This window comes from Xenopus laevis, chromosome 7L, assembly GCF_017654675.1.
Source record: "Xenopus laevis strain J_2021 chromosome 7L, Xenopus_laevis_v10.1, whole genome shotgun sequence".
In the NCBI taxonomy this organism is placed as follows: Eukaryota; Metazoa; Chordata; class Amphibia; order Anura; family Pipidae; genus Xenopus; species Xenopus laevis.
The window spans coordinates 132,167,048-132,191,596 of NC_054383.1; the positions used below are offsets into that span (position 1 = coordinate 132,167,048).

Below are 24,549 nucleotides of genomic sequence, written 5' to 3' on the forward strand. Positions count from 1 at the left end.
AAAAAACTTCAAATTTCGAAGTTTTTTTTGTTGCGTACTTCGACCATCGAATAGGCTACTTCGACCTTCAACTTCGACTCAAAGGATTCGAACTAAAAATCGATTGACTATTCGACCATTCAATAGTCGAAGTACTGTCTCTTTAAAAAAAAACTTTGACTACCTACTTCGACACTTTAAACCTACCGAGCATCAATGTCAGCCTATGGGGACCTTCCCCATAAGCTTTCTAAGCTTTTTTTGATCGAAGAAAAATCCTTCGATCGATGGATTAAAATGCTTTGATCGTTCGATCGAAGTATTTGCGGTAAATCCTTCGACTTCGATATTCAAAGTCGAAGGATTTTACTTCGAGGGTTAATTAACCCTCGATATTCGACCCTTAGTAAATGTGCCCCTAAAAGTTTGAATGACTTAAAAAAGGTCCAATGGGATCAGCGCAGCTCTCATTGACTTCTATGGGACCTCAACTGGTTTTACTTACCTCAAACTTTTAGAGAAATAATTATAGAGAAAAAATATGATTATTTCAAAAAATAGAAATCCGAATATTAGAAAATCGGCCCCTTAGAATACATGTACAGTAGGGGGCAGATTTATCAAGGGTCGAATTTCGAGGGTTAATAAACCCTCTAATTTGACCCTCAAATTTAAATTTAGATCGAATTCGATTGAATTTGACCCATTCGATGGTCGAAGTATCCAAAAAATACTTCGAAATTCGATTTTTTTTTTTTACATTCAAATTCTTCACTCGAGCTTAGTAAATCTGCCCCTATGTCTTTTTAAAAATATTTTTCTTTCTGTGTTGCCTCTTTTTTAAGCCTTGGATATTGTCAAGAGCAACTTGAATGTCAGGTTGAAGGGGAAATTGTTAATCACTTACCTTCATTTTCTTTATCCTTAAGTCTGAATATTTTTTGTTTATTTTATTTGACATTTTATGTAAAATGTAATAACTGACAAAACACATTCATATGAATGTTAATAATTACAGTATGTTAGCTTAATTACTATTATCTGTAAAAAAAAATGGTTTAATCGGTCAATTAACTTTTTGCCACACATTTTTAATTTGAACTTTTTTTTATTGTGACACAATTGTTAAACATTCAGAAAATCCCGATATAAAAGAGCAAAGCAAGAGGACCATCTTATTTTTGAGTTGGTGTTGTTGGTTCCATTTTAGACGCAGTAAGAGGGAATATATTCTGCGGTGGTAATGGTTGAACAGAAATTTGAAAACAATCTGTTTGCTGGATCTATAAGGCAGTAAACGGACGTCTCACAGGAAACCACATGAAATATTATTCCTCTTACTCACTCTGAGGACTGAAAGAACAAAACAAAACATGTTTGCAATTATACATAAAAATGATAAAAATGTAATAAAAAAAATCAATACAATTATAAAAATAATGCTATTTCAGCAATTCATTCATTCATTATGTTATCATTATCATAATCACTAAAACAGTACTGACTAGTCATAAGCAGAAGCCCAACATAAAAACGATGAAATGCGAGAAACTGTCCTGTTTTGCCAAAACAATTCATGAAGCCACGGAAAAAAATCTTTACATTTTTCGGTAAAGCTAAATGGGAAGTTGGAGTCAATGGGCATTATTTCTCACACCACATGCATTGAGGTCAATGGCCATTTTTTCTCATGCCAAATGTAATGGAGCCAATGGTAATTTTTGACAATTTAGTCAATCATGGACTTTACTGGCCATACATGAGGGTTATTAACCAACAATGCACTGGAAAATGCACATTTCCATTGTTAACAACTGGTTAGTTCTGCAAAACGGCTGTCCATGTTTTAAGCCATATTTTACATGGCTCAGATTTTCAATTAGTAGGCATTATGGTGTTAATAGCTTAATAAAAAAATATATATATTTTTTTCAAAACACAACAGTCATTATTAGTGCTGCTCCAGCAGAATTCTGCCCTGAAATCCATTTCTCAAAAGAGCAAACTGATTTCTTTTATATTTCATTTTGAAATATGACATGGGGAGAGACATATTGTCAGTTTCCCAGCTGCCCCAAGTCATGTGACTTGTGCTCTGATAAATTTCAGTCACTTAATTTCATTTACTGCTGTACTGCAAGTTGGAGTGATTTCACCCCCTCCTCTTCCCCCCCAGCCTAACAACAGAACAATGGGAAGGTAACCAGATAACAGCTCCCTAACACAAGATAACAGCTGCCTGGTAGATCTAAGAACAGCACTCAATAGTAAAATCCAGGTCCCACTGCAACTGCAACAAAAAATAGCTTATCTGAAAGCAGTTCCATCCTAAAGTGCTGGCTCTTTCTGAAAGCACATGACCAGGTAAAATTACCTGAGATGCACCTACACACCAATATTACAACTAAAAAATGTACTTCTCTCCCAAAGTGATCGCACCAGCAACATGCCTTCTGGGTGTCCTAGATGACATAATCCCTCTGAAACACTCTAGATTATTATTCAGACTACTGTTCTTCTACGCAAAGAAAATGGTAGCTATGCTTTGGATGGGCACTACGCCTCCAACACTGAAGGCCTGGAAAATAATTAGTCAACAATACAATCCCATTATATAAGTTAACATATGAAAATAGGAGATATAACAACAAATTTAATAAGGTTTTGGGCCCCTGGTCTGACCATGACAGGATAGGCAACGAATGAGAGATCTTTATGATTAGCACCTGATCTGGTATTTTACAATAGGGCACGGATACTCCTAATGAGAGGAACAGAATCCATTTAAAGGGGAAGTAAAGTCTAAAATAAAATAATGCTAGAAATGCTGTATTTTGTATACTAAGCATAAACATGAACTTACTGCACCACAAGCCTAATTAAACAAATGATTTATGCTTTCAAAGTTGGCCACGGGGGGTCACCATCTTGTAACTTTGTTATACATCTTTGCAAGACCAAGACTATGCACATGCTCAGTGTGGTCTGGGCTGCTTAGGGATCATCATTAATTATCAAAACAGCACAAGTCAAATAATATCTGCCAGAAGCTGATACAGACTGAATAATTATCAGAATATACAGACTGCACTGGGTCCTGTGTTGTCATGTAATCTAATGTGGATTTTATAGTTTTTGTATTGTTTAGTACAAACTTTCTCCAACTCTGCAGAACCAGTGGCTGCAGCAAAATAATCCTCCAAATAGAATCCCAGTTTATCTGTTTAAATCTGGCTCCATGATCTTTGTCCTTGCAGCTGGAGTTGGAAACAGTAAAGGGGATGTAAAGGCAAATATAAAATCCAATACAAATCTCTACACAGTCGCCGACTGCTCTACAGGGAAACAAACAAAGCTGCTTCTGTTCTGCATGTTCTGCATGGCTTGGAAGTAAGGTGGGGGCCTCCCTGTTGTTCATAAATATGATTATTTCCCTGCAGAGCAGTTAGGGACCGTCTGACAATTCCTATCCACAGCAATAAATGAAGGGAGAATTTCACTGCATACAGTCAGCTGTCTTTTAAAAATGGCACACATTTTTTAATTAAAGTATATTGGAGATAGGTTTCTTTTTCATTAAAGAAAGTAAAAATTGGATTTTATTTTTTTGCCTTTACATGTCATTTAAACACAGGTGATGACCTTATTCTATAGGTAAATGGTGCATTTTGGGAAGGAACTATAGCCCAAGGAACTCTAGAGAACTTCATGGATCTGAGAATATTTCAGCCTTAGGATCTCCTTTGTTGCTATGGTCCTGAACTCAACTGCATTAATAATATGTCATGGCGTGATTACCCTTGTACCATTACATACTCTAGTGTCTGTTTGCTAACATGCTATAGACAGCTATAATGACTTGTAATAAACCAGAGCAGGTTTATTAAGGTGTGCACTTCTGAAAACTGTGGGTTTTCCGACACACATGTACAGTATGGCTTATTATCACATCCACATGGAAGTCGTTGTACTAAAGATCAGCGTCAGCATTGTCACCAAGTAAAGACCAAATCGTCACCAATATCTGACTCCAACAGGAGAGTAATATTATGTTAAAAAAAAACATTCATGGAATTTTACTGATCCTGTGGTGAGAAATTAAATAATGCCTTTGGAAAGCTAAAACGATAAGGAAATAGTAGGCAATGCTATTTTTTTATTGTAACATGTCCTCACCCTTATTTGTATATGTACTGATCCCCATTGCTTCTATGTGGGCACTACAGCAATGGCTACTCATTTTACTAGCACTTTGTCAGCCATCTTGCTGTTATCTTTTATAAGGATATATTTTGGTAATTTGGACTTCCATGATATTACTCTAGGGGAGGCACAAGGAAAACTGTTTTTAAAGCTTCCATCTCTGGCTCCAACAACCTTGAACACGAAGCCAGATTTATAGGTATATGGGATTCTTATTGGAGGATTCTTTTGAATTGTATTTTGGCTGTTAGCTCTACGAACAGAGGAATCGTTTCATTGACTATTGCTTTTTCTCTGCAGTAGGGATGCACCGAATCCACTTTTTCAGATTCGTCCGAGCCCCAGAATCCTTTGTGAAAGATTCGGCTGAATACCAAAACGAATCCGAACCCTAATTTGCATTTGCAAATCAGTGAGGGGGAGGGAAAAAGATTTTTTTTACTTCCTTGTTTTGTGACAAAAAGTCAAATGATTTTAAGGATTCGGTTTGGCCAGGCACAAGGATTCGACCGAATTCGAATCCTGCTGAAAATGGTTGAATCCTGGCTGAATACCGAACCAAATCCTGGATTCGGTGCATCCCTACTCTGCAGTCCTGAGAGATCCCTATACATATATCCTTTAGCTTCCGAGAGACCAGATTAAAAACATAAAACCAAAACCAGTAAAAACCAGAGCAGTCTCAACAGGTCAGCATATTTACTAAAGGTGCTTCCTTCCTAACATACTCCTGCACTTCTGCATAATTGTCCTTGCTGTGCCAGAAGTGATACAACCTACACTAGAGACCTGCACTGGTCTGTTTTTTAAAGCCTGCACCCAACCCGTACCCGATTTTCAGAAACTTGAGGAAGGCCACATGGATCATAACTGTTGCTTTTGAATCTGAGCTGAATACTGAGGATCAATTGCAAACTCACTGAACAGTTATGTCCCATGTGGCCCCCCTTATAGTCACTGACTAACTCAGAGTTAGAGAGCTGAAAATCAGGAAGTAGGGTTCTGGCTATTAAATTTGACATCCAGTCACTCCAGCCTTTATAGATGGCATTTTTGCCTAACTAACTATATTAGAAACATTTTTTTATTTTGCACAGCCTATTTATTTACCCAGTTTTTATTTTTACAGTGAATTGTTCCTTTAAAGGAAAGCTTTATAAATTATAAAGCTTTCCTTTCAAGGAACAATTCAGTGTAAAAATAAAAACTGGGTAAATTTATAATTAGGTATAGCGTGTTGCACAATTATTACACTTTTTGCATGAAATGAAACACAGACGTTTATAAATATTAATTTCTGCAGTTTTATTAATTTCTCACCTCACTGTCAGCTACGTCAGTGGCAGATTCCCCATTAGGCTCCTCCTGGGAAGAAGTCTCTGTGCTAGGTTCCTCGCTATCAGGTACAACTTTCTCACTAGCAGATTCTTCTTCATCAGACTCCTCATTGCTAGGTTCAGCTGTGAGAGCTACCTCAGGGCTGCTTTCTTCGTTGGTATCTTCTTCTGTTTCAGCTTTCTCATTGCTGGCTTCCTCACTGTCAGGTTGCTCATTGTTAGCCTCTTCGTTTTTAGGTTCCCCACTGTCAGCCTCTTCACTGTCAACTTTCTCACTAGCAGCAGCCTCGCTGGTGGCTTCATCACTGGCGGCTTCCTCACTGGTGGCTTCATCACTGGCGGCTTCCTCACTGGCGGCTTCCTCACTGGCGGCTTCATCACTGGCGGCATCCTCACTGGCAGCTTCCTCACTGGCGGCTTCCTCAGAGGCAAGTACATTTGGGGTAGATTCATTTTTGGCCAGACACTCACTGACTGGAACACAGGCCCCCTCAAGCAAGACATATCCTTGCTGTTCACACTTGCATCCCGGTTGACATATAAAAGCACAAGCCTTTCCAACAGTGAGACAGTCATTTCCGCACCCTGCGCACTCTACCCAAGCAGCTCCATCAGGGCAGGACAGCGCTGCGGAGAAGACTCATTTTAGAAAGAGCTTCTTTGCTTTTTGCAGTGTGTTATTTACATTTTCAATAATATGACAACATAGCAGCGACACTTACCATTTATTACAGAAAAAAGGACTGTTGGTACGGCTGAAAGAACAAAATGAAACAATTAACATTAGTTATAGTGATGGGTGAATAAATTTGGCAGGTGCGAATTAGTGCCGAATTTCCGTGTTTGGCCACCAGCGAATAAATTTGTGAAACTGCGGCGAAAAATCGACAGCAAAAAATCTGCTGTGTCAAAAAAATTTGGGCATACGTTAGAATAGTCGCGCATAAAAATTGACGTGCATCAAAATTATTGGGATGCCCATTGACTTTAATGCATTTGGACAAAATAGACGCAAGTATAAAAATTGTCGTGGGCATCAATGCGTTTCGCAAATTTTTTGCCGTTTTTCTAATTTTGCTGTCAATTCACGAAGCGAAAAATAACGGTATAACGAATCCCATACCTGTACCAGAATGTAATAATTTGTGCTTATCTCACTTACCCAAGAGGGTGAGCAAATTCAGATGCATTGTCACTTTGTTATCTTGATCCCTGTAAAGAAAAGTGACAAAGTTATTAACCCATTATAATATGCAAACTCATTTAGTAACTGGATAATACCCTCATCCTATGGCCAAAGCATTCATTAATTGGATGGATGTGGATTTTGGGTCAGAAATAGGGCCAGGCAGAAGAAACATGTGCCGGGAGGGGGCTGGGACCATAAACTTGTCCTTCTGTTACCTTTGACTCTGGCATTGCACATAGTTTCTAGTTAGACAGTGGAGAGGCCACAGTATAATGTATGTATGTATGTATGTACTGTATGTATAACTTCATTTGTAAAGCGATGTTAAAGAGCCGCAGCGCTGTACAGTGCATAAAAGTACAATATATATATATATATATATATAAATATATATATATATATATATATATATATATATATATATATATATATATATATATATATATAAGTATACACAGGGAAGACAAATCACATAATAAATATATACGGAATCATATACAGAATCATATCAGGACAAGGGGCTTAAGTGCTATGTGGTAAGAGACTAGGGATGGGCGAATTTATTCGCCAGGCACGAATTCACGGCAAATTTGCACATTTCGCCGCCAGCGAATAAATTCGCGAAACACCCGCGAAAATTCGCGGCAAAAAATTCGCCGGCGTCAAAAAATTTTTTTCGAAAAAACGGACGCCGGCGTCGGAAAAACGGGCGCCGGTGTCAAAAACAGGCGCCGGCGTCAAAAACGAGACGCCGGCGCAAATTCGCCCATAACTATAAGAGACATAGTGGAAAGGAGGTCCCTGCCCTGTAGAGCTTACAGTCTAAGTGGATGGGAGGCTAGCATACAGGCACAAATTGGAGATGAAAAAGTGCACAAGGTAAGGAATAGTTAGTAGGCACAGTATTAGGCTAATGTTCTAGTGCTCCAAAAGGTAGACTCTTAGCTCTTTCCTGAAGAGATTGAGAGAGGATTTCTTACGGTGGAATTCAGGGATGGAATTCCAGAGGGAAGGAGCAGCAAGATAGAAGGGTTTGAGACGAGAGGTGGCAGTGGATGTGGATGGTGTGAAGAGAAGGTGACTCTGAGAAGAGCGGAGAAGACGACCAGGAACGTATAGTGAGACAAATGTAGTGAGGAGCAGAGGAGTGAAGGGCTTTGAATTTTAGTAGAAGGATTTTATATACTATCCTTTGCTTAACAGGCAGCCATGATAGAGATTCTAGTTGGGGTTGAGCAGGTTCCCTTTCAGGAGAGAGCAGAAGGATCCTGGTAGCAGAGTTTAAGATTGATTGGAGAGGAGAGAGATGGGAGTCAGGAAGACCGGTTAGTAGGAGATTGCCATAGTCTCAACGGGATAAGATAAGGGCATGGGTTAATGTTTTGGCTGTTGTTTGTGAAAGAAATGGGTGTATCTTGGCTATATTATGGAGGAAGAAACTACAGGTTTTGTCAGTATTATTGATATGGTTAGAGAAGTAGAGGGACTGGTCAAAGATGACCCCCATGCAGCGTGCTGAGATAACTGGGTTAATGGTCATGCCATCAATAGTAATGGTGAAAGGAAGAGAAAGGCTCAGTTTGGGTGGAAAGACCATGAGCTCAGTCTTGGCCAAGTTGAGCTTGAGGTGGCGTTGGTACATCCAGTAGTGGTGGCAGTAGGAAAAATATTCAAATTCTTTAATTTTGTGGGGCAAAAATGTATTGTGCTTTTTCACCCTGAAAAAATTGGGATTTAAGAAAAAAAATGAAAAGCTAAAAAACTACTTGTCATTGATTTTTCATAAGAACCCACAGGAGGCAATATTTTCATTTAAAATGTAAACTTTTTTTTAAGGAAAAAATGTTTTGCTAATCATGGCAAACATTTTAATTTGAATCCAAATACCAACTATACATCACTGCTAGTGACTGATAGGAGTGGTTCACCTTTAATGTAACTTTTAGTATGTTACAGAGTGGCCAAATCTAAGCAACTTTTTGATTTTCATTAGTTATTTGTTTTATAGTTGTTCATTTGCCTGTCACGACCGGCACCCAATACCAGAACAAGTGCCAAGCACCCTGGTCTCGGCTTCACCAGTAGTGTGACCACCGTTGGGCTTCGGGAGGAGCCCTCAGCTTACTTGGGTGCCACCTGGACTTAATGAGGGATGCAAGGCGAGATGTTCTGGCTGGCAAAGGGGCACGGCTGTTAGCAGAGTCTTTTGAGCCGAAGGATTAGGCAGAAGGATGGCCAGACAGGCTGGGTTGAGGCAGGCGGATATCAGAATCGTCAGGCAGGCAAGGGTCAAACCGGGTTGTCAATCAAGGGGTTAAGCAGGAGAGTTGTCGTAGGCAGGCAAGGGTCAGGAAACAGAATGTAGAATAGTCAGGAACAGGCTCGGTCAAAGACAGGTAATCAAACGGACAAGATTCAGATCAGATGCACAAGGCTCAAGAACCCACTAGAAACAAGTTCTATCACGGGCAAGGGACTGTACACTGAATGGCCCTTAAATACCTTAAATTCGCGCCAAAACGTGCGCAAACGTGCTGGCGCAATCACGCCAGCGTGCCTGCACCTTTAAGTGGCGCACAGGCACGCTGCGCACGCCCTAGATACAACATGGCGCCGGCTTTCAATTAGGGGGTCACTGACCCCCATCTTAAAGGAATTGTTCAGTATAAAAATAAAAACTATGTAAACAGATAGGATGTGAAAAATAAAAAAGTTTCTAATATAGTTAATTAGCCAAATATGTAATGTATAAAGGCTGGAGTGACTGGATGTGTAACATAATAGCCAGAACACTACTTCCTGCTTTTCAGCTCTCTTGCTTTCCACTGATTGGTTACCAGGCAGTAACCAATCAGTGACTTGAGAGGGGCACATGGGGCAAAAGTGTTGCTTTTGAATCTGAGCTGAATGCTAAGGATCAATTGCAAACTCACTTAACAGTTATGTCCCATGTGGCCCCCCTTATAGTCACTGACTAACTCAGAGTTAGAGAGCTGAAAAGCAGGAAGTAGTGTTCAGACTATTATGTTAGACATCCAGTCACTCCAGCCTTTATACATTACATTTTTGGCTAACTAACTATATTAGAATTTTTTTTATTTTGCACAGCCTATCTATTTACCTAGTTTTTATTTTTACACTGAACTGATCCTTTAAAAGCAAATGCTCTGTAAGGCTACAAATGTATTGTTATTGTTACTTTTAATACTTTCTATTCAGGCCTCTCCTATTCATATTCCAGTCTTTTATTCAAATGCATGGTTTCTAGGGTAATTTGGAAATTACAAACTGGAGAGACCTGCTGAATAAAAAGCTAAATAACTCAAAACCCGCAAATAATAAAAAATGAAAACCAATTGCAAATTGTCTCAGAATATCACTCTCTACATCATACTAACAGTTAACTCAAAGGTGAACAAGCCCTTTAAGGAATGCTGGAATAGTTTATCCTTTTTAGCAGTTTTCAATTTGTAAAGAATATACACATGTAACCCAAAAATAGCATTCAAATATATATTTTTTTCACTTCAGGAAATTAGCTCAAACCATGGGCATGTAGATCTGATTGGTTGGCAACTTACCCTCTTTCCATATTTATTCTAGACACATATACAACAAAATATGGACCTAATACAGTTTCATTTCATTATATGCTGATTAAAGAGAATATACAGTAGTTGGAGACATGATACAAGGATACAAGTACACCTAAGAAAGTTAGTTTTTCAAGTGCTGACCAAGACTTTTTGGATAGTTCCCTGTCTGGCTCTTCTCCTATTTCTTCACAGAGTAACCAGGGTGAAAAAATCAAAGAGGTCTTTGTGAATGATCAGCCTTTTTTACGGGACAAACCAATGGAGGACAAGAACTGGGATCGGAAGAAAACAAACAAATCCCATTGGAAAAAGCAAGAGAAGGAGCAAGCCAGAAAAGAGGAAAGGGATGGGTACAGTCTACGGAATCGGTATCCGAAAAAGTCTTAAATCTATCGTCCAAGGAATTAACATCTGGACAGATCCTATTGCTAAGCAAGGGACTCTCTTTTTCCCCGGATAGGGACTTTGATATTCTAGAAACAGTAATTGATGTTAATCACCTTGTACGAAGGATAGTACTTAAGAAATATTTTTTGTAGGTGGCACGGGAGGAGTCCCTGGCAGGTAATGATGTTAATGACATGGTTGATGTGGTAAACCCTGTGGATGTTAGCATATTTAAAAATAAGAGTAACTTTTACCCTGTACAACTTAGAGGCCCTCTAGTAGAGCAGTTCCAAAGGAGGGTGGAAGCAGACTTATGGGCTCTGAAAGAGAAAGTAACAACTGGGAAAAACAAGTTTGATAACTTGAGTAGTAAAGAGAAACAGGAGTTATGGAATTTAAAGAAAGATAAAAGTCTGGTGATTAAGAATGCAGATAAGGGAGGTATGGTTGTAGTACAGGATGCAGTAACATACAAGGAGGAAGCTTTGAGGCAGCTTAATGATAAGGAATTTTACGTAGTGTTGAGGAGTGATCCAACAAAAGCCTTTATGGAGAGACTGGTGGACCTCGTAGATGGAGCTTTGGAGGCTGGTTTGATTGATTCGTGGTGAGAGATTATTTAGTCCCAAAAAGAGTTACAATACCTACTTTTTACCACCTTCCAAAGGTCCACAAAGAGGAGAGACCACCATGGGGGAGACCAATAATTTCGGGGATAGGGTCGCTCAATGAGCACTTATCCGAATGGGTGGATGCCCACCTGCAGTCTCTTGTCAAGCGCTTAGGTAGCTACAGATGGAGCCAGAATAGATTGTACGTTTGACGCGCTGTAACGGATCAAGATAAATGCGCTGTTCGCACTAAGCGCAGGGAAACGCACAGTCCCAGCGTATAGAAAGGATTGCTCTTAAATTTTAAATAGGTGCAGTTCAAGCAATGGACACCAGGTGGCGCCTGAGCTATTAGAAGCCCCATAAGCAGCACCTATAGTGTAGTGGTTAAGGTGTAGGTCTAGGAAATAGAGGGAAATAGAGGGTTATTAGTTTGAATCTGCCCACCATTATTTTTTTTTTTTTAATAAGCGTTATATTATTTGTTTTTGCTACAAAAAGGCAGAGATCATTTCAGAAAGGATCTCTTGAGGGGAAGAAACAGGGCTTCTGCGGGGAAAGTACCTTTACTCTCCTCTTCCTGAGCTGAAATATTTGACTGTAGACAGCAGAGTGATTTGCAATCACCCTTTTTAGTGATTGAAGTTTTAGGCTTAAGCTTGACATTCTTAGCTAAATGGGTAGCAGTTTCTTATAAGGTAGAAGAGCTAAATTAAGTAGTGACCACAGTCCCCCTTTCCCTTGTGTGCATTTGTTTTTTGTTTTTTTTTTGGGTTCTGTAGCAGCCTGACCAGTGTCTTATATAAAGTGATTCAGCTTTACTCTTGTTCTAAGAAATGGCTCAGTTGGCTAATGCTCTGCTTTATGATACAAAAGGTTGGTGGATCGATTCCCATTTTAGCAGTTTTATAGTCATTAGATTTTTTTTTTTTTTTCAATTGTAGTGGCAGTTTTGAGTCTTTTAAGGGCTCTTACTCACGAGCGTTTCTTCATGCGCTCCCCTGCGCTCCGTTTGGCTGCGTTCAGCCGCAGGGGAGCGCAGGTCTAGACGCTGTTAATATTTTTCTATGTGCCTGTACTCACACAGGCGCATGTAAGCGCTGAACCATTGAAAAACGCAGAAAAATGCAGCATGCTGCATTTTTCCTGCGTTCAGCGCTTACATGCGCCTGTGTCAGTACAGGCACATAGAAAGACATTAGCAGCGTCTAGACCTGCGCTCCCCTGCGGCTGAACGCAGCCAAACGGAGCGCAGGGGAGCGCATGAAGAAACGCTCGTCTGTAAGAGCCCTAACTGTGATATGGAGTGGGTAAAAACGGTCAGCAACTTCTATTAATAATATTTTACTACATTGATGTATTCAGTTTTTGGGGGGACACAGCCAAATAAATGGAAACAAAAATCAATGGGCTTTTGTGCCAATAATTCTAGGCATTAGTAATTTGCATAGTACTGTATTAATACTTGGTTGAGTACTTTACCCCCCTATAAAAACAAATAATAATTATAAAAACAAATACATACATCAATGTTTTATAGCAATATTTATTTATTTATTTATTTATTTATTTATTTATTTATTTATTTATTTATTTATTTATTTATTTATTTATTTATTTTACTTTTTAATAGCTGTGTGTATTAGCCTAAAAGAAATGTTTTCAGCACATGCAATAGATCAGAGGCTTCATAGCCCTGTGGTTAAGTGACTGGACTTTGAAGATGAAGGTCATGGGTTCAATTCCTCTATTTTCTTTTCCCCCTTCACAATCATGATTTTTTTTTTTTTTTGGTGTGTGGGACACTGCTAAATGAATGGAAATAAATGAATGGGAGTTGTGATAATAATTATCTTATAAAATGATAAGCCTAAATATGACAATGATTTTTTTTTTATGTTATTTTACTATTAGCCTTGAAAAAATGTTTTCAGCCATAACAGCCAAAAGGCTTCATAGCATTGGGGTTAGCTCACTGAGCTTTGACACACAAGGTCATAGGTTCTAGTCTTGCATTTTTTAAAAAAAAAATTTGTACTGTTAAATGTTCCACAGACAGCTGCAGCAACCTGCGCTACTAAAGACACAAGAGACTCAGAGAGGGGCCCCGGTCATAACTAACTAGGATTGCAGACACCTGTAGCGCAAAGTAATTAGGGACCCGGCTTACCGGGAACTAGTGTTGCCACCTGCCCGGTATTTTACTGGCCTGGCCGGTACATTTCATGGCTGATCCCAATGTTATTAATAGGGAAAAAAATTAAATATATAAGGGGGAGGCGGCCGACATTGATCCTCTGCTCCCCCCACCACCTTCACTACCAGGGCTTCCTCCAGAAATCACTGACAAGGGAGAGAGATTTCAAATCAGCGGCCTCGTTCTTCACAGACTCGCAAGACTCTTCTTCACGGACTTAGACCCACTAGAACGATCTCCGGAGTCGCTGGAGTCACATTTCCACTGTGCCAGTGCTACGTGCTTCTTACCAAGGACCACAGCTCCTTCACACACTGTCACGATATATGGGATAGAGCCAGGGAGGAGAAATCCAGTGCCAAACGATTGATCGTCGCCATTTCTGAAGAGGACAGGAAGTGGAGTTTCAAGTTATTTATTAATAAAGGATTTGCGATTTTAAACTTTAATTTGTGTTTGTGGGTTTTTTTGCCGTATACTAACAAATTTTTTTTAAAAAATTTTGATGTTACTTGTCCTTTAACACAGGGGTCCCTGAACTTTTTTGGACCGGGGCCGGATGCAAATTTTTTTTTCGAGGACCAGGGGGTGGGGTGGGATTGGGGTCAGCGGGGTCAGGTTGTGGGGGTCAGCAACATAGTTGGATGCGCTGGCGTCCAATTCGGGGCGCGTCGGCATCCAATTCGACGCACTGGGTTCAGTGTCCACAGGCTGCTTCTGGGCTGCAGCCCGACAATTGGGGAACCCTGCTTTAACAGACCTTCCCCCCAACAAAAGTCCTACATATGTGAACACTGTAATATAAACAAACCCTGGTGCTTTTTAAATGCAAATGAGATGAGGGCATGTAATTAGTACAAAGCTCCTAGACTCAGTAACTGGAATGCACAATTAAACAATGAGGCAGGAGTGGGGGTTGGGTGTGCTGTACTATACCATGTGCTAAGTAGGGAATTGTCAGACCATTCAAATTAATTTACAATGCCTTCAATTCTTTGAGCAGAGATTCACCTGAGATCACTAAGGGCTCATACAGAGAAGCAGGTTTAAGCTGTATAACAGAGCATTCTGTCCCAGTGGCTGCACAGATCCTATCTGATCCCCAGTGTAAGCAGCAGTCCTGTCCTGCTTTATGGCAGCTGAGATTCTAGCTATCTGTATAACAGAGCATTCTGTCCCAGTGGCTGCACAGATCCTATCTGATCCCCATTGTAAGCAGCAGTCCTGTCCTGCTTTATGGCAGCTGAGATTCTATCAATCTGTATAACAGAGCATTCTGTTCCAGTGGGGTGGGGGGCATTACTATGCACATATGCTCATGTTATTGGTGGGGGATGGGGTGCCTATATATTATTTACCTACCAGCTGACATATTTGCAGGCCCCCACTAGACTGAAAAAAGCAGGCTAATGAGGGATGTCACCGAGTAGGCCGGGACTGGCAATCTGTAGGTTCTGACAAATGCCAGAGGAGGGGCTTCTCTAACAAGCTATAGAAAGTCACTCTTTAGTGGGCTGGTTGGGTAATGTTTGGGCCTATTTTGACTCCCAGTCCTGACCAGATACTACAAAAAATCAAACCTTAAATATAGATGAGGGTTTACTTTTTGAACTCCATTGTAACATCAATAATACGCGCTGCGTCAAAACGCATGCAATTTGATGCATGCGTCAAAAATAAGGTTATAGATAGAATTGTCACATCGCATCGTGTCGCAGCGTTGTTCCGACGCGACGCGACTGTCGCATGCAGACGCAATGCTTTGCTTTTTTGTAGTATCTGGTCAGGACTCTGGCATTTGTCAGAACCTACAGATTGCCAGTCCCGGCCTACTCGGTGACATCCCTCATTAGCCTGCTTTTTTCAGTCTCGTGGGGGCCTGCAAATATGTCAGCTGGTAGGTAAATAATATATAGGCACCCCATCCCCACCAATAACATGAGCATATGTGCATAGTAATGCCCCCCACCCCACTGGAACAGAATGCTCTGTTATACAGATTGATAGAATCTCAGCTGCCATAAAGCAGGACAGGACTGCTGCTTACAATGGGGATCAGATAGGATCTGTGCAGCCACTGGGACAGAATGTTCTGTTATACAGATAGCTAGAATCCCAGTTGCCATAAAGCAGGGCAGGACTGCTGCTTACAATGGGGATCAGACATGATCTGTGCAGCCACTGGGATAGAATCTCTGTTATACAGATAGCTAGAATCTCAGCTGCCATAAAGCAGGACAGGACTGCTGCTTACAATGGGGATCAGATAGGATCTGTGCAGCCACTGGGACAGAATGTTCTGTTATACAGATAGCTAGAATCTCAGCTGCCATAAAGCAGGACAGGACTGCTGCTTACAATGGGGATCAGATAAGATCTGTGCAGCCAATGGGACAGAATGCTCTGTTATACAGATAGCTAGAATCTCAGCTGCCATAAAGCAGGACAGGACTGCTGCTTACAATGGGGATCAGATAGGATCTGTGCAGCCACTGGGACAGAATGTTCTGTTATACAGATAGCTAGAATCTCAGCCATAAAGCAGGGCAGCACTGCTGCTTACAATGGGGATCAGATAGGATCTGTGCAGCCACTGGGACAGAATGCTCTGTTATACAGCTTAAACCTGCTTCTCTGTATGAGCCCTTAGTGATCTCAGGTGAATCTCTGCTCAAAGAATTGAAGGCATTGTAAATTAATTTGAATGGTCTGACAATTCCCTACTTAGCACATGGTATAGTACAGCACACCCAACCCCCACTCCTGCCTCATTGTTTAATTGTGCATTCCAGTTACTGAGTCTAGGAGCTTTGTACTAATTACATGCCCTCATCTCATTTGCATTTAAAAAGCACCAGGGTTTGTTTATATTACAGTGTTCACATATGTAGGACTTTTGTTGGGGGGAAGGTCTGTTAAAGCAGGGTTCCCCAATTGTCGGGCTGCAGCCCAGAAGCAGCCTGTGGACACTGAACCCAGTGCGTCGAATTGGATGCCGACGCGCCCCGAATTGGACGCCAGCGCATCCAACTATGTTGCTGACCCCCACAACCTGACCCCGCTGACCCCAATCCCACCCCACCCCCTGGTCCTCGAAAAAAAAATTTGCATCCGGCCCCGGTCCAAAAAAGTTCAGGGACCCCTGTGTTAAAGGACAAGTAACATCAAAATTTTTTAAAAAAAATTTGTTAGTATACGGCAAAAAAACCCACAAACACAAATTAAAGTTTAAAATCGCAAATCCTTTATTAATAAATAACTTGAAACTCCACTTCCTGTCCTCTTCAGAAATGGCGACGATCAATCGTTTGGCACTGGATTTCTCCTCCCTGGCTCTATCCCATATATCGTGACAGTGTGTGAAGGAGCTGTGGTCCTTGGTAAGAAGCACGTAGCACTGGCACAGTGGAAATGTGACTCCAGCGACTCCGGAGATCGTTCTAGTGGGTCTAAGTCCGTGAAGAAGAGTCTTGCGAGTCTGTGAAGAACGAGGCCGCTGATTTGAAATCTCTCTCCCTTGTCAGTGATTTCTGGAGGAAGCCCTGGTAGTGAAGGTGGTGGGGGGAGCAGAGGATCAATGTCGGCCGCCTCCCCCTTATATATTTAATTTTTTTCCCTATTAATAACATTGGGATCAGCCATGAAATGTACCGGCCAGGCCAGTAAAATACCGGGCAGGTGGCAACACTAGTTCCCGGTAAGCCGGGTCCCTAATTACTTTGCGCTACAGGTGTCTGCAATCCTAGTTAGTTATGACCGGGGCCCCTCTCTTGCAGGCCCGGACTGGCAATCTGTGGGTTCTGGCAAATTCCAGAGGGGCTGCTATAAGGTCCCATAGAAAGTCAGTATTTAGTGGCTGGTGGGGTCTGTTTGGGCCTCTGTGTAGGCTGGTTGGGCCTGTTTTACCTGAAATGCCAGGGCCTATTTGGACTCTCAGTCCAGCCCTGCTCTCTTGTGTCTTTAGTAGCGCAGGTTGCTGCAGCTGTCTGTGGAACATTTAACAGTACAATTTTTTTTTTAAAAAAAAATGCAAGACTAGAACCTATGACCTTGTGTGTCAAAGCTCAGTGAGCTAACCCCAATGCTATAAAGCCTTTTGGCTGTTATGGCTGAAAACATTTTTTCAAGGCTAATAGTAAAATAACATAAAAAAAAAAATCATTGTCATATTTAGGCTTATCATTTTATAAGATAATTATTATCACAACTCCCATTCATTTATTTCCATTCATTTAGCAGTGTCCCACACACCAAAAAAAAAAAAAAAATCATGATTGTGAAGGGGGAAAAGAAAATAGAGGAATTGAACCCATGACTTTCAGCTTCAAAGTCCAGTCACTTAACCACAAGGCTATGAAGCCTCTGATCTATTATGTATGCTGAAAACGTTTCTTTTAGGCTAATACACACAGCTATTAAAAAGTAAAAAAATAAAATAAATATTGCTGTATTTAAGGTTCTATAAAACATTGATGTATGTATTTGTTTTTATAATTATTATTTGTTTTTATGGGGGGGGTAAAGTACTCAACCAAGTATTAATACAGTACCATGCAAATTACTAATGCCTAGAATTATGGTCACAAAAGCCCATTGATTTTTTTTCCATTTATGCTTTTTCCACACCTGTACCGCAGCAACAGCGAGAGGAGATCGGCCAGGCAACAACTGACAGAGGGGTCGGAGCACAAGAGCATGGTGTCCCCCAAGCACCAGCTTACCTGCAGTACTGCAGGTGGAAAGAGCTCTCGGCCCCCCATTCTTCTTGGAATCCGATCTGGGGGGTTGCGGGGGGCTCTTGCTGTTATTGTTACCCATGTTGAAGTACTTATTCAGCCATTTAGCCATGATCGGCCGCTCTGGGTCCTGTAGGCAGGGCCGCCATTAGAAATCACGGGGCCCCGTACAACAAAATTTTTGGGGCCCCCTGGGCCCCGCCCACACTGACGACCAAGCTCCGCCCCATATCCCGCCCACATCGCAGTTAAAAGACCACACAGACATCAGCGCTAAAAAAGTAACCCCCCCCCACACAAGTTGTAAAAAGCTATTGATGGTCAGGGCCCCCTTATAAAAATTAAAATTTTTTTTTTTTTAAAAACATTGGTGGCAGGGGCCCCCTGTTAAAAAAAACTTGGGGCCCCAACAAAAAAAAATGTAAAAAAACCTAAAAAATAAACAAACATTGGTGGAAGGGGCCCCCTTACAAGTTAAAAACAAATTGGGGCCCCAAAAAAAATTTAAAAAAATAATAATTTTTTTTTGAAAAAAAAAAAAAAAAACTGGTGGCAGGGGCCCCCTTACAAGTTAAAAAAATTTGGGGCCACCAAAAAGAAAATTAATTTTTTTTTAAAAAAAAAACCCAAAAAAAACAATGGTGGCAAGGGGCCCCTTACGAGTTAAAAAAAAAATTGGGGCCCCAAAAACAAAAGTTTTAAAAAAAAGATTGGTGGCAGGGGCCTATAGAATATTAAAATAATACATTGGTGGCCAGGGGATTAAAAAAAAAAAAAACACAAACTGGTGTTCAGTAGAATTGAACTCATGGCTTCAGTACTTCAACTTCGCCTCCTTTCGTGACTTCGGGTCTTTTCACCGCTTCAGGACTTCGGCTTCGGCTGTTTTCGTGACTTCGGGTCTTTTCACCGCTTCAGGACTTCGGCTTCGGCTGTTTTCGTGACTTCGGGTCTTTGCGCTGCTTCAGGACTTCGGCTTCGGCTGTTTTCGTGACTTCGGGTCTTTTCACCGCTTCAGGACTTCGGCTTCGGCTGTTTTCGTGACTTCGGGTCTTTGCGCTGCTTCAGGACTTCGGCTTCGGCTGTTTTCGTGACTTCGGGTCTTTTCGGCGCTTCGTGACTTCGGGACTTCGGCTTTTTCCGTGACTTCGGGTCTTTTCGTCGCATCGGCTTCGGCTTTTCGGCACTTCCGCATTCGGCACTGAAGAGGCAAGACGTACGGCTCGGGCGCTCGTAAGGGGGGCCCGGATCTTCAAAAAAATGCAGCGCTGCCGGGCCCCCCTTCATGCCCGGGCCCGGTACGCTTGTCCCCCTGTCCCCCCTGATGGCGGCCCTGCCTGTAGGTGTGCAGCTGGGCAGCTACTGGCATTGTAGCGTGACTTCCTTCCTATAGGCTGTGTGATGTGACGGGAACAGCCAGGGGAGCTGCGGGAAGGCTGTCCAGCCGAGTTTAATGAATGAAGCCGATAATGGTGATTGGCAAAGGCAGTGAAAATATCAAAAACATAAACCAGCAGTCAGGGGCTCATGTGGAGCTGCAGAGAACCCCCCCAACACATACCCAGATGTCAGGATATTTATCGTCCAGGGTGTACTGGGTCCAACAACAGGTGGCCCCAGCAGCTTTGGTCAGAGTGCTTTCAGCACACCTCCCAACATTTTATAAGTAAAAAGAGGGACAAAATTTTTTTCGCATGTAGCATGGCAAATTTTTTTTGACCACACCCATTTTGTGGCCACACCCCCTAATTACCATGTTCATTTTACAAAATTTGGCCTTATCTAAACTGTTACAATTACTTATTTTCTTAATTCAAAATTGTTACAAAGTATCTTAGTTGCACCTGTTAGCTGTACTGGCCTCTCTGCCAAAAGCCAATTAAGTTGGAAATGTTGTCTCTCTCTCTCTCTCTGGCAGGACATGGGGTGCATTTTATAAAGCAATGTTTATTCTGTTGCTGTGTATATCACAAATCCAATCTATAACAGGAGAATATTTTTTTTGTGCTGTCAGAAATATAAATATTATTTTAACATGAATAAATCAACTGGTAGAATCTCTAATACATATACTGTGGAACATTTAACAGTACAAATTAAAAAAGAAAAGCAAGACTAGAACATATGACCTTGTGTGTCAAAGCTCAGTCAGCTAACCCCAATGCTATGAAGCCTTTTGGCGGTTATGGCTGACGAAAACATTTTTTCAAGGCTAATAGCATAATAAAATTAAAAAAAAATCATTGTCATATTTAGGCTTATTATTTTATAAGATAATTATTATCACAACTCCCATTCATTTATTTCAATTGATTTAGCAGTGTCCCACACACCAAAAAAAAAAAAATCATGATTGTGAAGGGGGAAAAGAAAATCTAGGATTTGAACCCATGACCTTCAGTTTCAAAGTTCAGTCACTTAACCACAAGGCTATGAAGCCTCTGATCTGGTGCATGTGCTGAAAACGTTTCTTTTAGGCTAATACATACAGCTATTAAAAAGTTAAAAAAAAATAATAATAAATATTGCTGTATTTAAGGTTCTATAAAACATTGATGTATGTATTTGTTTTTATAATTATTATTTGTTTTTATAGGGGGGTAAAGTACTCAACCAAGTATTAATACAGTACTATGCAAATTACTAATGCCTAGAATTATGGTCACAAAAGCCCATTGATTATTTTTCCATTTATTTGTCTCCCACCCCCCACCAAAAAAATATTTTTTTTTAATGTTGGGACATGGTTCATTGCACTGAAAGTGACAACAGAATTTAACTTGGTTTGACTTTGGGGATTGAACACTAAACACACTGGTCAAAGGCAGGGACTTTACCCACTAAGCCACCATATGTAATGTGGTTTGTTATAACTAGCATTTGGTGACATCTAGTGGCCACAACTCTGTATTACATGCAGGTAAACGCGACGCATGAGATGAGACAACGTAGGATTTCGCATTAGCTGCGCTTATCTACCGTTACAGCGCGACAAATGTATAATCCATTCTGGCTCCATCTGTACACCAGGGATACCACACATGTACTTAACAAGTTGGACCAATTCAGGTGGGAGGAGGGATGTGGTTGGGGGACACTAGATGTTGCCTCGCTATATTCCTCGATCCCACATGAATATGGTATAAAGGCAATAAAGTATCACTTGGATAGGTATAGTGGTTATTCAGTTGAACTCAAGGGGTTCCTGTTGGCATCCATTAGATTCCTGTTGGAGCACAATTATTTTACATTTGATTCGATATATTATCTGCAGAGATGTGGGACAGCAATGGGGGCGAAATTTGCTCCCTCCTACGCCAACCTATATATGGGTTGGTGGGAGGAGACCCACATCTCTGCAGATATGAGGAAATCTTTGAGATCATACACGCGTTATATAGACGATTTACTATGTGTTTGGAAAGGGGATGAAATGAGTTTCATAACCTGTGTGCAGAAGTTAAACCAGAACAAATTAAATCTAAAGTTTACAAGTGAATATAGGTCAAAAACAATTGAATTTCTGGATTGAAACTAATGGTGGTGGATAAAGAAATACAAACCACTATCTTTAGGAAGCCATGTAGTGGGAACACACTTCTGCATGCCCCTCCTGCCACCCGAAAAATTTGGTGGGTGGGATACCTGTGGGCCAGTTCCTCAGGCTCCGGAGGAACTGCTCCACAGATATGACATTCCAGGAACAAGCAGAGGAGATGAAGGAGAGATTTCTAGATCGAGGGTATGGACGAAAAATTGTGGACAGGGCCTATCAGAGAGCGAGACAAACAGAAAGGATGAGTCTATTAAGTGTGAATCCAATGGGTGGAAAAAAAGAAAAAAGCAAAACAGGGGATATCAGAAAAGGTCCCATTTGTAACTAGGTATAGTAAACAGTTCTATATGGTATTAGATATAGTTAAGAAATACATCCCGATCCTATATGCAGATGATGATTTTCATAAAATATTAAAAGGAGGAGTTAATAGTGTACCAAGGCGGTCTCATACATTGAGGGACCACTTATCACCAAGTATGTACAGGGAAACGAATAGGGGAGACCAAAGAAATAAGAGCTTTCTGAAGGTAGAAGGGAGCCACAAGTGTGGTAGTCGTAGATGAATAACTTGTCAACATATGAAGATTTCAAAAGAATTTAAGTCTACGGTGACAAATAATAAGAGATTATATCAATTGCAATACATCCACAGTGGTTTACTTGATAACATGTCTGAAATGTCAGAAACAATATGTGGGCTGCACAAGTAGAACGCTAAAGGAGCGAATACGGGAACATCTGAGTCAAATAAAAAATCCAAAAACAGTTGAAAAGAGTAATATAACAAGACATTTTTCAAGATGTAATGGAAGTGATGTAGCATATTTCTCTGTACAGGGAATAGAAAAAGTAAGATTGGGCAGTAGAGGGGGTAACCTGGCAGGGCTGTTAGCAAAAAGAGAACTTTTTTGGATTTTTTACTTGCACACTCGGTTACCACTTGGTTTGAACTAAGAGTTTGATGTAACATGTTTTACGTAAATTATAATGTAATTGGCTATGTTTACAACGAGGTGGATATATAGAATTGTAAGGGGCAGATAAGAGAATGTGATATATACTAGTAATAATATTAGGAGAGAGAATATAATGTAATGGGTCAGTAATTGCCATTTAAATACTTGTTTAAATGTGGGTATCCTAATAAAATGGTTGTGAGATGAAACAGAGTATAGGCAGAAAAACAATGCTAATAGGACCAATTTGATATGTATGTTGCTTTAAGAAAAGAAACGTGAGGTGGCAACACGTGATTGGTTTCAACGTTTGGGGAGGGATTTCCTGGGGTATAAATTTTGTGACCAAATGTAACAACAGTAATGCCTATGAATAAGTGCCTGTGGGTGCGAAACGCGTAAGGGGGAGCATCAATTGGTCTGTATGCCTACTTTTTAATATTTATGATAAATAAAAAGTGATTTTTTAACTTTGAGAATTGACTGGGAATATATTTTTGAATTTTTGATTTGAGTGCCCTTTGGAGTTGGGGGCTATATTCCAGCATTTTGGCCCTTTTTTGACAGGCCTGTATAGACTGCAGCAGTTGAGTAGTAAGTTTTTTTGGACTTTCCATTTGAAATTATGTCCCATTTGGGACCATGTAGGGACCTATTATACCACCTAGGCCTCCTATGCTTAACCCTATCCCTTATACTACACCAGAAATGTTGTCAGATATTCCTAAATAATGAACCTGTGTGTTTTGTGAAGTTTCCACCACTGCTGTTTCAGTGATATTTTGTGGTCTTGAGTACAGGTATGGGATCTGTTATCCAGAAACCCATTATCCAGAATACTCCAAGTTACAGAAAGGCCAGACTCCATTTTATCCAAACAATCCAAATTTTTTTAAATAATTTCCTTTTTCTCTGTAATAATAAAACAGTCGCTTCTACTTGACCCCAACTAAGATATAATTAATCCTTATTGGAAGCAAAACCAGCCTATTGGGTTTATTTAATGTTTACATGATTTTTAGTAGACTTAAGGTATGAAGATCCAAATTACGGAAAGATTCGTTATCCGGAAAAACCCATGTCCCGAGCAAAATTTTGGGCAGTAACTTCACCACCACTGGTTAGCTTTTCATCAAGTGCCTGTGATGTAGTGGTGTTTTTAATGGTAAATCAACAGACCTAAAAGTTATGTATTAATAGTTTCTATCCCAAGGACCACTTACCTTCTTGTCTTGTGTCTGGAAATAGCGGCACTGAGGGTTTGTCAGTAGTAATACAGTAGTAATATAGGTATATTTATATAGACTTTCTTATTTCCAAAAGGTGTTGTCAAATTGTATATTCCCACACCTCTTTTATTTATCCTCCTAAAAAGTACATATGGTAACTGCCCAAGACTGAGCTCCCTCTCATGGTTCTTCTATAATTCAGCCATCGGCAATGACATAACACTATTCACTGTTTGCCAGTTACTGTATAAGCCTTTAATTCACTAGCAAATTTTACCCCATCCTTTTCCCATGATAATTCACCCCTAGTCTATTCATTTCTGTTCACTTGAAGCCATGATTTGAGGCAGGATTGTGATTTAAAATGACAAAGGAAAGTTGATGCACCGGTCAAAAATGGCAATAATAGTCCATCACAATGTTTTTCTTCTACTTAACATGACACCTTTCATTTTAAGCTGCACACCACTTTATGCTCTGCTCTTCCATGTGGCGTAGGGCCAGTTGGGTGAACATTAAGTTCAGTTTGTTGACAGATTGCACTGATCTGATCTGAAGAAGAACATGGTC

At 40.5% G+C, this 24,549-nt stretch overlaps 1 protein-coding gene across 2 annotated transcripts; it reads right to left on the reverse strand.

Annotated features, from left to right (window-relative positions):
- Positions 1-1,067: 1,067 nt before the first annotated feature.
- On the reverse strand, positions 1,068-24,032 carry LOC121395661 (sperm acrosomal protein FSA-ACR.1-like). Of its 2 annotated transcripts, XM_041569754.1 has the most exons (6): positions 23,974-24,032; positions 6,682-6,731; positions 6,242-6,274; positions 5,926-6,146; positions 5,503-5,880; positions 1,068-1,332 (listed from the first exon to the last, which is right to left on the reverse strand). In XM_041569754.1, the coding sequence occupies exons 2-6, from the start codon at positions 6,707-6,709 to the stop codon at positions 1,321-1,323; spliced, it is 672 nt and encodes a 223-aa protein (XP_041425688.1). In that variant the 5' UTR covers positions 6,710-6,731; positions 23,974-24,032; the 3' UTR covers positions 1,068-1,320. The 2 variants fall into 2 exon arrangements, with proteins under 2 accessions (XP_041425688.1, XP_041425687.1); XM_041569753.1 differs by having other exon boundaries at positions 5,503-6,146.
- Between the last annotated feature and the right edge of the window lie 517 nt (positions 24,033-24,549).